The following is a 14,309-nucleotide window of genomic DNA, read 5'->3' on the forward strand; positions in this document are numbered from 1 at the left end:
CTCAATCACATACTGCAAATTCAATCATATATTACGAATTCCATTTACATTAAACTAGATCTAGTGTCTATATATTACAAATTTTATAAACTATTTGTGATTTTTAATTTTATCTTTTAATTTACATTCGATTATGATGATTTTTGTTTCTATTTTTATACTTATTTAATTTCCACCGTTTAATTTTTGTAATTTGACATGATTATTGTATGAAATCGAGGTCTAAATAAGTACAATATTATGTCGTTAATAGGAGTACGTATATTATAAATATAGCGATTATAGTTAATTCCGAATCAGATACTCTATTTTAAAAATCTTAGTATTTCATTTTCTATACCAATCATTGTACGAGCCACCTTATCCATCTATATAACTACCAACACTAATTAAACTTCAAGTTCACCACACAAAAGCCCGCCTCAAATTAATTGGGGTTCGAAAAAAAAAAACAATATAAATTGTTTCCAACTTTATTCTTTCGTGATGTAGTGCATGATGGTAATTAACTAATTGGTACTCAGTGTCATGCTCCTCTCACGCTCACGAACGTTATATTCTCGTACTCCACAACGTGTCCTCCTACCTTATCACATCATCAAAACAAACACAATCCGATCATATCATTGGTAATGATGTTGCATTGCATACCTCGACTTTATTGAATGTACCAAGGGTACCACTAAGTCTTCACCGATATCTCTATCTCCAATTATTGGATTGTGTTGTTTTGATGATGATGGTTATAGTCGGGTAGGAGGACATGGTGTGGAGTATGAGATGTAACGTTCGTGAGCCTGAGAGGAGCATGGCACTTAGAGCATCCGCAACGGTGCTTGCTGGCACGGACGCCATCCGTGCCGCTGGCATGGTGCATCGTTGCTCGCTGCTGCTCGATGCATCGAGCACACTGACGTGGCACAATTCTATTCGCCAACGGTATATCCGTTGGATTTTTCTTTTTTTTTTAAAAAAAAATTGAAAATAATACCAAAAATTAAAAAAATATATTTTTGGATTTTTACAATTTTTTTTTGATTTTTTTTAATCCCAAAAACATCTATAAATACACACAATGAGCTACAAGAAGACCTAATCAAAACATTTGGGCGAAATTTGGAACCGCGTAGTGGGTTTTTTTTTAATTTTATAAATTTAATTATGTAATTTTAAATTTTTAGGATTTTAATTATGTAATTTTTAATTTATTTTAATTTGTAATAGTAATCCGAGTACTTTTAATGCATTTTAAAATTGTGGAAATATTTTTCTTTAAATTAAATAATGGAATGGAGAGACCCTTGGGCATGTGATTGCGGAAGAGAATGGATGTGAGTGTTGTGCTCTTGCCTAAGAGCAGAGAGTAAAAGTGGATCCGGGCCCATATCCGTAATCTTGCCAAAGAGCACGAATGTGGATGCTCATAACATTCAGATGAATTATCGTATTCATTGAATTGGTAGGATGGTGCACATAGCTCAATTCTAAGAGAGGGAAAAGGGGAACAAGCCTCTTTGTTTCACTATTTAAATTGGTTAAGCACGTTTAGATATTAATTAAATGTTTTTTTTCTTTTCTTCATCCAATAATAATAAAAAAATGTATACATTAGCTAAGACCATCTTCAACCATATTCCAAAAATGAATTTTAGTGTATAAATCTTCTCTAACCATATACTAAACTCAAACTCATTTTTGGTGTTTTTTTTGTGAAACAACACCAAATATGGTGTTACTGCAAATATTTTGTGAGACAAAAACTCAAAAATGGTGTAAATTTTGAATTTGGTATAAATAGTTAGATTAAAATTACTTTTTAGTATAATATATACTCAAAAATGGATTTGAGCTTAGGATAAATGATTGGAGATGACCTAAGCATAAGAGGCCCAAAAAAGTTCATACAGGGCCAAATGCTTGCGCCCCAACTGAGCCCATCTGTATCTCTATAATTTATTTTTTCGTGGAATCGATCAGTTTTTATTTAAATTGGGGTTTTTACATCTTAAAGAAATGGTGTTACTTGCGATTATAACTTTCCATCACTTAAATTAAAAATGTTCAATCATTGTACCAAAAAAGGAGTGCAAGTCTGAATGCTTGTTCACGATTTTGAAAAAGTTGGATTGCAATAACATTTTGGCCCTCTGTATGACAATAAGCTTTCATAATGGAGCTAATCTAAAAAAGCACTGTGATTTGCAAAATAAGAATAAATTGACTAAGTTTTTTTATATGGATCTTGATCTCACCATAATATTGTTTTCCATTTTTCTTCAAATTAAAATCATCTTATTAGATTTTAAAAAGATGATTAGTAATGATTCCATATTTATTTATCTTGGTCGTCATATTAATTCAAAGATGTTTGTACTGATGGGAAGTCTGTGTAAATTTGTGTGCCAATGAAACTTTTCCTCGTCCAGCAGAAGGTTGTACTTTGATTCCTGTTAACAACTCTAAGTTGTGTTTTATTGCCTGACCAATATTATTATTACATGAACTATTAGTATTACTATGTTTTTTCATAATCAAAGAGAAAGTTTATAGTAATATAAATGACCACTCGAAGATGTAAAAATAATAAAAGCAAATATCAATAATGAACCCATCCCCATAATTTACAACAGTTAATTTACTGTTCATCTTATTTTGCATGACCAATAAATTAAGATAATTAATGATTCTTAGTAGCATGCAGCTAAAAGTTCCATTTAGAAAGTATAGGAGTGAAACGAGATTCCATTATGTGATTGACCAAAATAAGGTTAACAATAAAAAAATTCCTAACATATTATAAAAATAAAATTGATTGACTAGGGTTGGCCAAGGTAACGTAATATGCATATATGTGCTTAGTAAATTAATATAAGAAATTGCAAATTGGTGAGTGCTACTTTTCGTCATACTCCACCCAACTAACCACATTAATGAAAAAATCAGCACCCTAATATTTAAAATTAGCCAATCGGGATGTTATATTTATATGCTTACTTATATAAGTGCACATAATATGTCTGAATAGAAAGGCAAATCAAATTATCAGATGTTTTATCCTAAATTTACTTGGTAACAGAAAGAATGACTCATTATTTATTTAAATTAATTTCCTTTTTCTTTTTCTTTTTTTTTTTTTTAATTTCACATTGTTGATGCGAGATAACTCATACTCTCTCTGCCCATAATTTTTTTTTCATTTTCGTCTGTCCCATAAAAATGACACATTTCAATTTTTGGTAGAACTCATTTATAAATTTGGGCAAATTATAAAAAAAACAATAAATTTTAGCATGCACTGTAACTTTAAAAATCAACCAAATAAAAACTACTCCTAGTATATAAAGTTTGAATATTCGTAATTATCCCACAACAAAAGAATTGGTAAAATTGTAGTATTATCTTATATGATAGTCGAGAATCATGCATGAATACCACTGCTGGTGAGTTAAAAAATTATTTATTCGTGAAAAATGACATCGCTTGATTTAAAAACATCTAACACATAGGCAAACCATTAACCATTTTTTATTTTTTATTTTTTGCCATGAGACAATTTGCAAAAAAGTCTATAATTCATGATTTTTCACCTAATTTATAAATTTGGAGGACAAACCAATATTTTAATTTTTTTCAACAATTTACCCAACAAATTAATTGAAAAATTGGCTTGTCAATTTGTATTATACATTTATATAAATATGATTAATCGCGCCAGGAAAAATAACACAACATATATAATTAATTCGACAACTGAACTATAAGATTGACATAAAAAGAATCAATCAATAGTTCAATTCTGTAATTAACAAGATATAAACTGCAATACTTATATAATAAGATAAGATTTACTTTTCATAACTATACTACTGAATTTGCAAGTTTTATATTATTATTTAGTTAAAGTGCATTTGGTTGTCAACAGATTTTTTGAGTGATGTACGTAAATACAAAACTCGCAAATTCCTACACGCATTGGACAAGTGCATATTGTTTCACTTTATTATGAGATAAGTTTTAAATATTAGTAGCTTCATATTAATATCGTCATAGTAGACCTCTTTTTAGAGATGATCTCTACTATTTTAATAGTACTATATGTCTATATTTATAGCCACTAAAGAGATATTATTGCACATATATAATAAATACTTGTAACTAATTCGTATACTCTTTTCTTAAAAATGCCAAGATGCTGAATTGGATTCCAGTGTCCACCACGAGAACAATACTTCTTCCACAACAAGAAGCATAACTAATTAACTGTATATGTCTTTCCTACAAATTTATTACTACAAATATTGTTATACGTAACATATAATTAATCACTAATTAATTCCATGCATACATCGATTTATTAGTAGTTTAGCAAAAATATTTAATTCACCTAATAAAAACAAATTTTTTTCTTCTAATATTGCTTTACTTCCATTTAATTGACAAGACTAAATGATTTTTTATGATTTAAGAGATAATCATAACCATCTACAAAAAGTAAAAATAAACGAAAGGGAAAACCACACAAGTCACTATACAAATTGTGTATAACAAACTTCATCTGATGGCCTAAATCATCAATGCAGTGAATCATATTGTAGACTTATTAAACTCTCCATTACCTTTGTCATGGCCACAATAACTTGTAGTAGCACACCATATTTAAATAAAATTATTATCATATTACAAACATAGCATATGATTATAGTTTTTTTTAGTGTTTATTAGATAATATTTTAAAATTCCTTAATTCAATTAGGCCAATTTTAGCCGACAGTTATTATAAACTTTTATTACAAAAGTTTATGTATAAATAAAGCCATCATCGAATTAGAATCCCCTCAACGGCATATTCGCCCAAAGTTATGGAAATTGGAAAGAGAGAAAGTGCGTTTCCAAGGTGGAATAGGACAGTTCAATTCCATAAGAATATTCCTTGTATTAATTTTACTATTAATAAATACACTCCACCTATATAAATAATCAATCTCTTAACCTCAATTTCACTACAAAAATTAAGAAAAATTTAAGTCACGCTTAATCCTCGCAATGGCCGGAATCACAATAGTTTTCGACTTCGACAAGACCATTATCGACGTGGACAGCGATAATTGGGTCGTCGACGAGCTCGGTGCCACCGACTTGTTCAACGAGCTCCTCCCCACCATGCCGTGGAATTCTCTCATGGTTCGAATTTCACCAATATCTTTATTTATTTTAGTAATATTTTAACATGAACAATTGATCATAGTGCATGCATTTTGTGGTTTGTCATGCACAAAATTCTCCTATTCTTTTGAAAAATTTATTAATGTTGAAATTCTTTTTTATTAAAAAATTGCAGGATAGAATGATGAATGAGCTACATGCACAAGGGAAAACCATTGAAGATGTGAAGGAAGTTTTAAGAAGGGTTCCCATACATCCAAGAATTGTGCCTACAATCAAAACATTACATGCTTTAGGGTATTTTCTTGGCCATAATGTTTTAGTAGTCTAATATTTATTATTATTATTATTATTATTATTATTATTATTATTATTATAAAAATTCTTGAATTTTATTTTATTAGGTGCGATTTAAGAATATTGAGTGATGCAAACATATTTTTCATCGAGACGATTATTGATCATCTTGGAATAAAGGATTGCTTCTCCGAAATCAACACGAATCCAAGCTATGTCGACGAAGAAGGGAAGCTTAGAATCTCTCCTTTTGTTGATTTTAAGTCATCACCTCATGGCTGCACTCTCTGCCCTCCAAACATGTGCAAGGTAAACCAAACTTCAATTTAATTTATCGAGCTTTCTTTTGTAAATCTTAAATTAATTGTTTTTGGAGAATTTATGACTTTGATGATTCCTAGTTTTGAAGATTCTATTCAGTTAAACATTTTCTTATTTTAAATAGATTGGGACCCCACAAAATCTTGTCATTACTTACTAATGTTATAAATTTTATCTACTAGTCATAAAAAATGCTGACATAAATTAGCAATAGTCAATAATTTAGTTTATTTTATTTAATCACAACATTTGGACTGATAATTTTTTTGCATTATTAATCTTGTTGATTAAGGGCATGATCGTAGATAGAATTCAAGCCAGTTTAGCTAAGGAAGGGAAGCAAAGGATCATATACCTTGGAGATGGGATTGGTGACTTTTGCCCGAGTTTGAAGCTGCGAGACGAAGATTTCATGATGCCAAGGAAAGACTTCCCCGTCTGGGGGCTAATATGCGAAAATCGCGCGCTTTTGAGGGCTGAAATCCACGAATGGATCGATGGCGAGGACATGGAGAAGATTTTGATGATGCTTATAGAGAAGATCAAGATTCAAGATTCAGTTCAACTGCTACCAGTTGATTTCAAGATTGAGGCAATGCCAATTGCCTTACCTCAATCAGTCAAAGTCCAGCAATAGTATTTTTTTTAAAAATCTATAATTTGGGTTGAATAAGAATATGTGGAGTTTTTAGCCGCTATTTGGTTTATGAATTCTTATTAATTATGATTGTGAAGGGAAAAGGATGGTTAGATTTTGGTGTGTTTTGTGAAGAAAAAAGAGCATATGTTATGTTGCTCATCATATTTGAATCATCAAACTTCAAAGTGATGTAAAATATTTGAGGTTTTGAAAAAAGAAGAAAAAATTTCATTTAGTAATAGTATTATTAACCATTTAATCTTGATTTGGATAGAAAGCTGGTAAAATGCCAATGCTTGTAATATCAAGTACTATAAGATGAAGATAAAATGTTCATAATATGAAATGGGATTTAATTCAAGGTTATAAAGTTGGACTACTGCTTAGACCACCAAATAATTTTCGATGAGTTAAAACATTATTATCTACTCATAAAAAAGTATCATTTTGTTGAAAAAACATCGGTATAAATTACACGATCAATATTTTTTAGCTGTGGGATAGGGGTACGGATATATTCGAATACTGTAAGCTCAAATATACTCTCTCCGTCCATGAATAGAAGTCCCGTTTTTCAGTTTTCGTCCGGCCATGAATAGGTGTTCCGGTTCTCCTTACTATATTTGGTATTTTTTAACCTTAGAGATCATCATTCCATTTCCTATGGAAATAGCCATTTATTCCACTTTGCTAAGTAATGGCCATTCCATTTCATTTATAATTTTAGATTTTAACAAAATGATAAAATATAGGACTATTATATTTAAATTCAATATAACTCAATTTTATAATTTTTATATTTTTATAATAAAACTAAAATCTTAAAAATTTTAATTATTACTCCCTCCGTCCCGCTTTAGGAGTCCCGGTTGAGTCAGACACATGTTTTAAGAAAAAAAGTGATTGAGTGTGTAATAAATAAATATTGTAGTGGATGTTGGGACCCACTTTTAATTGAGTGTCCAATAAATAAATGTTGTAGACACTTTTTTATTAGTTGTAGTGGATATTGGGACCGACTTTTAACACTTTGTAGGCATTTTTTATTAATTTATCTCAACCGGGACACCTAAAGCAGGACGCCCAAAATTGATCAACCGGGACTCCAAAAGCGGGACGGAGGGAGTAAAAAAATCCACACTACACTGTTAAGAGTCTTCTACCCTCAACGAAGTAAAATCAATCCTTCCATGTACGAACAAAAATAATCCGGCGCCCTTAACCAAGGGTCGGTGGCCAAACGATAATCTGGCGCGGAGGAATTCTCAGTCGGCATAGAATTAGGGTTGAGATGTATTACGCAAGTAATTTGGGCAAATAATACTTCATTAATTGAATGACAGAATTAATGAAAGCCTTATTCATAATATCTATGGACCCTGAGGTTGGTTCGACCTAATCCTATACATCGGGAAAGAACCAACAAAGGAAACCCGACGGAGCTTATAGAACACTCGACCCAAAATAAGTTCAACAATAATTAAAAGATCAAAAATAAAATAAAATAAAGTACGACATTAGGAAATAAAATGACAACTGCATCACCTAACTGAATTGGTCTCTTATTTGGAGACGTAATTCTGGAGGCTTGAGATGCTCTCTTGGCCTTAGTCTTCTGCCCTCCGTGACGGTCGCCGCTGCCTCCGGCTGAACATCCTTCTGCTCTTCCAGCTCTTCCTCTGTCAGTGGCGTGGTCTCCTTCTCCACCTCAGTCGCCACTGACGCGTCTTGCGCGCTAATTTAAGATCCGGAACACACACACACTACATACATTGCACACACACTTCACACACTATGCACACTATACACACACTTCACAAACTATGCACACACTTCACACACTATACACACTCCACCCACTACACATAATTTACACACTCTACACAATTCCATTTCCATTTATATTCCTTACATTCACCAAGCACGAGAATGAATTCCATCCTCATTCCATTTCTATCTTCATTCCATTCTATCATACTAAGCAGCCCCTGAAAGTAAGAATAGACAACTTAAACACAAGACAAGACAAGAAGATCACTCAAGGCCGGACTTCATTACAATCATCATTCATCGTGCACAAAAACAACACAAGACAAGACGATCGGGACTTGATTACAATCATCAAGCAAAGAAAAAGAGTATCCATTAAAGAAGAAAAATACTAGATGTCACAACTTACCAAGAGTAACACAAACTTGGAAGGAAGAAAAGAACATTAAGATCAGCAATGAAGTACAAGTTGTGGATTATGTTGAGATATGGATCTCCAAGGTGAACCTTCCTTGCCCTCCCCGTATGTTTCTACCAGCTCTGTTGAACCATAAATATTCAGCACTCGCAAAGACGAGGAGGCCTTACACAGGAGGCGATGTGGCAGCTTCTTCAAACTCTCACAATTCTCGATAGTCAACTCAGTGAGACATGGCATGATGGAGATGGCAGCAGATCCTTCTTCTTCCACCGTTATGTCCTCCCACTTATCCCAACAAATTAATGAAATAAATGCCAATTCATTGAGTTTAGGAAAGACAACAACGTGGTTACTTGATGAAGCTACTATTCCCAAAAACTCCCTTCCCAAAAATTCCATTTTATTCAGGTCCTCCAATCTGAGATCTTCCAACAAAGGTAGTTTTCCCATAGGTGTCAATGACGACAAGTGAAGATGATTACACAGATGAATCTGTTTTACAAAGTTGAGGGACGATGACATCCAACGCGGAAGTGCATAGCCAGCGTATCCCATAATTACGAGATTACTCAGCTTCTGATGGGGCTGCAAAGTTTCTATTAACTCCAGCGAGAGCCTGGAATTCTCCTCCTGACCAGAATGATATTTCAATTGAGGCTCAGAGCGAAATATTATATGCAGTGAGTGAATGTGTATCTTCTTCCTTAGTTCTGCTTCTCCTGCGGTTCTAGCCAACTCTTCCACCTCAGGTATGGTGTTGCACAAAATTTCCAATCTTAGAGTTCCAGTAAGAAGGTTTAAGTTTTTCAACACTTCAAACTTGTTAGCATCACTTGCTACTCTGAACGAGTTCACAATCCCGGAAGAACCTAAAACACCAAAAGTGCGGAGACCACGTAACTGAGCTACTCCTTGAACCAACCGACGACTTGCAAGATCACGATTAATAAAAAGGTGTTGGAGGTTCTCAAGCATATGGATCCCTTCTGGCAGTTTGTAGAGTTGGTTGCAGGATATGAGATTCAAGGTTTGCAATTCAACGAGTCTACAAATACTCTCTGGCAAATCCATGAATCTATTCAAACTTAAGTCAAGGTTTCTCAAGTGTACCAAATCTCCAATTTCTCCAGGAACATTTGTTAAGGAGCATCTTGATAACAAAAGAGTTTGTAAGAAATAAAGCCTGCATATATTTTTGAGGTCGTCATCCTTCAACACATTAACACTCAATTCCAACCATCTGACGTGAATCAACTTTTCCATTCCTTGTAGAAGAGGATCATAGAAACCCCTTTTCAAACCGAACACCCTAATACTTGATATGCAATCACAAAGACCAACATGTCTTCTGTTGTCCATAAATAAGCTACGATACTCTTTAGCTTGAGAAACTAAAAGAGGATCACAAACTTGACAACTTCCCTTTCTCATTGTAGCAGCCTCATCTTTGTTATCATTCTTCCTAAGAAACACAGCAAAATCATGTACTATATCATGCATTTTGCAACCTACTATTTGTTCATCAATCTTCACAATGTCTTGAAACAAAGAACGCATTGCTAAATTGTTCAAGTACCTTCGCCCTTTGAGTTCCACTTCACCGTTTCCACTAACAGATCCCAAATAACCTAAAGCCATCCACTCTTCTATTAGTCTATCCGCATGAATTTCGTGATCTTTAGGATAGACGGCACAGTATGAAAAGCAACGCTTAAGAGGCAGGGACAAATCATTGTAGCTTAGAACTAAATGAGGAAAAAGATCTACTTCCGCATTTCCCAATTGCCATATTTCACTCTTCTCTACATCTTCCCACTCTTGCAAATTATATTTGAATTGCAAAAGTCTTCCCAAAACGTTTGCAGCAAGAGGCAAGCCACTACACTTTTTTGCTATTTTCTTGCCAACACTCTCAAATTCTTCCAATTCCTCCCCTTTCCTTTCCGAGAGGGATATCCAACGCAATAATGACCAACATTCTTCATCACTAAGCTGTTTTGGACGGTAAATATCATTATCTAAGGTACCCATCATCTTAGCCGCAGTCTCTTTTCTTGTTGTCACCAGAATTTTACTACCCACTGCACCTTTCCTAAGATTGATTTTCAGGGGTTCCCAGTCATCGTATTTCTCTGTCCAAACGTCATCAAGAACGAGAAGAAACTTCTTTCCTAAAATACAATCTCCAAGTTTTTCTAGTACCATTTCCAATTGGTTAATGCCTAAAGGAATAATCTCTTTTGTCACACTCCCAATAATTCCTTTAGCAATTGCAACCAAATCAAATGGATCAGAAACACAAATCCATATTCTTAATTCAAAATAACTCTTCACTTGAGCATCATTGTAAACAAGTTGAGCGAGAGTTGTTTTTCCAATTCCCCCTGCCCCAACTACAGAAAGAGTTTGGGTATTGGCACTAAGTATTTTTTCCACTATACCATCCTTATTCCTCTCTATGTCTAACCCACGAACTTTCTCAAATTCAATAAAAGATGTGGATTGAACTCGCCAAGAATTGGGCACAGGATCAGTTGGAGGCAGAGAGGTGACAAATTCAAAATCATCCTTCTCCTTTAAAATCTGATCCAGCCTGACTTTCACATTTTCTATTTTCTGGGCAGTATGACGACGAACAGAAACTTTCGTGCAACATAAAGATGAAGATGGGATGAAGGAGCAGCATACCTTTTGCCCAACGGAAGCTTTCATCTTATGTTTGAGAAAAGAGTAGTTCCATTCATCCAAAATGTCGTCCATCTCATAAGCTGTAGCTTCAAGCTTCTTCAGCCAACTTTTGATGCTTTGATCCTTCACTCTTCTATTTTCTGCATCATCCAACACATTTCTGATAGTCCTTAACTTGTCTGAAAGATGTAGAAGCTCCTTCTCAACGCCTCTCACCAAATTGACTTCATACCGAATCTGATCTTCAATGATAGTTGCAACTCTCTCCACAACAACAGAAATCACAGCATCCGCCATTATCACCAGCTCAGTTACTACCACAATTTGGAGAAGTATTTTCTGTTATATTTTCTTTTCTTGGTTTGGTTGTAAGGTGGAAATCAATCCATTAACTAGATTTACAGCTTTAACTCAATTATTGATGCCGTACTTCATCTTTTTGGAAAGTGAAGATAAGGGTTTAGATTTTTGATGTACTTCTATATTCGTACAAAATTTAAAATTAGCTTTTTTTTTCAATAAAGAAATTAATCAATTTTCTTTTTTTAGATAGAAATTCATTTATTAGGTTGGCTCGTTACGGTCAGATAATGATGCCTTATCAGTGTATTATCAACTCACTCCACAACCACTGAAATCACACCATCCGCCATTATCACCAGCTTAGTTACTACCATAATTTGGAGAAGTATTTTTTTAGTGTACTCACTCCGTCCTAGTTTAGGAGAGCAATCTATCTATACATATATATACAGGGATAGAACTAGACTTTCAAATAAGCTGGTACTGAAATTTAAAAAAAACAAAAAAAATAAAAAAATAATATTATTAATAATAATTATAATAAAATATTCAACTCAAATAAAATGTCTTTACAATTTTTACGAGACTCTAGATGATAACTGTTTTCGACGTGTCGCCATTTCTTGAAACCGTCTAAGAATGTTCTCATTTTCAATTTTATTAAAAATTTCCCTCTCGGTATATACAACTAAGATATCATTCATCCAAATGTCAATCAAGAATCAAACCTTTGATTTTCTGGAAATTACAAGGTCTGTTTTAGAAGGAGAAGAGTCGCTAGCTATTGTAACTCTAGATTTGGGCTTCAATTAGGGCTGCATTATTTTTTTCAATATCAAATAAAATTACATACCAATCTATATATAAAAAGCGAGTTTTGCCTTAATTTGAATATGTATTAGTTTTGGGTATAAAATTAAATATTTTAAAACATTTGGGCAAATCTAGATATTTTATAGTAACTGTTTGTACACAATTATAAAATCTCCCAGCGCTTCATATACAAATTATAAATGAATCTTAAATATTTATTAGTTATGAAATAAAAATATTGCATAAAGTTTACCCTAACGTTACTAATTTGACTAAAAAATTATGTAACCGCCCCCTTTTGATTAAATTACCTTAATTTGTTGATAATGGTTAATAAATGTATAATAAACGTGAATGTTTTTCAATCAAATTGTGTACCAATATATGTTATATACGTTTCATACATAATATTGTAAATGAATTCATGCAACTAATGCAATTAATGAAATCTTATTGTGATCAAATTAATTCCAATGATCAAATTAATATGCAACCGGATAATCATAATCTTAATTTTTGATCTAAATGGAAAATGTAAAAGGTTTTTATAAAGTCTCATGTTTACTTTTTTGAGCTATAAATATGACCACATACATGCTTCTAAATCTCAAGCTTGATATTTTTGTTCTTATTAGAAAGAAAGGTTGACACTTTAGACCATTCCACACCTTGTTTAATGATCTGGTTTCTTCTCGGATTTAATCAAATGATGTTATTTCAGATTATCCTCATTCATGTATATATGTAAATAAGAGCACTCCAAATTTTTATAGTTTGCAATTAATTATTTTGAGTTTAATTATGTTTTAATTGTATAATTCACCGTTAGCATATGCATTTTTTATTTATAATTTTTATATGATGATGTTGTGTCTAATTCCATTCAACTAATTTGCAATCTAAAATTAATGTTTTAAAATGTCAACACTTAATATAGTCTCTTCATCATTGTTTTTCATTTTATCAATTAACAATTTAAAATTGTACGATAAAAAAATATTTCATCGTGCATCGCACGTGGGTTAAATCACCGCTCCATAGGAAAAATGATGTAAATATTTCATAGGAAAAAAATATTTCATCGTGCATCGCATGTGGGTTAAATATTTCATTTTAAATGATGTAATCGCTCCATAGGAAAAAAAAAATGGAAGAGGTCGTGCCCTCAAGAGTCTCTTTTCTTAATGATTATGGAAACGGTTCTCCATTAAATTACCGTAATTTGTGGTGTTGAAAATCATTAAATTACAACCGTTTTACACCTAATTCAAATCCATGATTACAAAAATCATGTAACTGCCGATTGTAGACCGTAATATATGGTATGAGGAAATTATTAAATCACCTTTATTTTGCATTTAATATAAATCCATTACTAAAAAATGTTGAAAAAATGCTGAAGGTTATAAAATGGGAAGTATCCATGGTATATTTGCAAATATTTTTGTTGTATTTATTTTTATGAATATATAATTTTTATATGAAGTTTTATCTAATGTATATAGCATTATTGTTACATGGAGTATTAATTAGTTTTATAAATCAAATTAAATATCTATACATCGCACATGTGTGATACTAGTTTAGTTAGGTCACGAGGTTTAAGAAATTGCTAGAGTGTGTAATAATTGAAGGGAGGTAGTGATGCACTATTTATTTGCACTATAAATACCTGCAAGTATACAGAGTAGGTATAGTATAGCAAAAGGTTAGTACCGGGTATCGAACACGGGGAAGATGTACACAAAGTGTCTATCTTCTACTAGAACTCAATTACTATCTGGAGAAACAAGAATTATTGGAAACTTTTTGAAAACAGTAAATATTAAAAACAGTAAACAACTAAAAACAAGCAAATCACGGAGAGAAAAGTATAGAGATAAGGGGAATTCC

General features: G+C 32.5%; 2 protein-coding genes across 2 annotated transcripts; one reads left to right on the forward strand and one right to left on the reverse strand.

Annotated features, from left to right (window-relative positions):
• The first annotated feature begins 5,019 nt into the window (after positions 1-5,019).
• On the forward strand, positions 5,020-6,479 carry LOC125208613 (inorganic pyrophosphatase 2-like). Its single transcript, XM_048108265.2, has 4 exons — positions 5,020-5,181; positions 5,339-5,460; positions 5,568-5,769; positions 6,074-6,479. The coding sequence occupies exons 1-4, from the start codon at positions 5,044-5,046 to the stop codon at positions 6,416-6,418; spliced, it is 807 nt and encodes a 268-aa protein (XP_047964222.2). The 5' UTR covers positions 5,020-5,043; the 3' UTR covers positions 6,419-6,479.
• Positions 6,480-7,886: 1,407 nt separating this feature from the next.
• On the reverse strand, positions 7,887-11,620 carry LOC125208606 (putative disease resistance protein RGA3). The gene is made up of 2 exons (XM_089060362.1): positions 8,601-11,620; positions 7,887-8,409 (listed from the first exon to the last, which is right to left on the reverse strand). The coding sequence occupies exon 1, from the start codon at positions 11,595-11,597 to the stop codon at positions 8,643-8,645; it is 2,955 nt and encodes a 984-aa protein (XP_088916488.1). The 5' UTR covers positions 11,598-11,620; the 3' UTR covers positions 7,887-8,409; positions 8,601-8,642.
• Between the last annotated feature and the right edge of the window lie 2,689 nt (positions 11,621-14,309).

Source organism: Salvia hispanica, chromosome 6 (genome assembly GCF_029641045.1).
Source record: "Salvia hispanica isolate PSC_SH4W2 chromosome 6, Shi_PSC_v1, whole genome shotgun sequence".
NCBI classification, from domain to species: Eukaryota; Viridiplantae; Streptophyta; class Magnoliopsida; order Lamiales; family Lamiaceae; genus Salvia; species Salvia hispanica.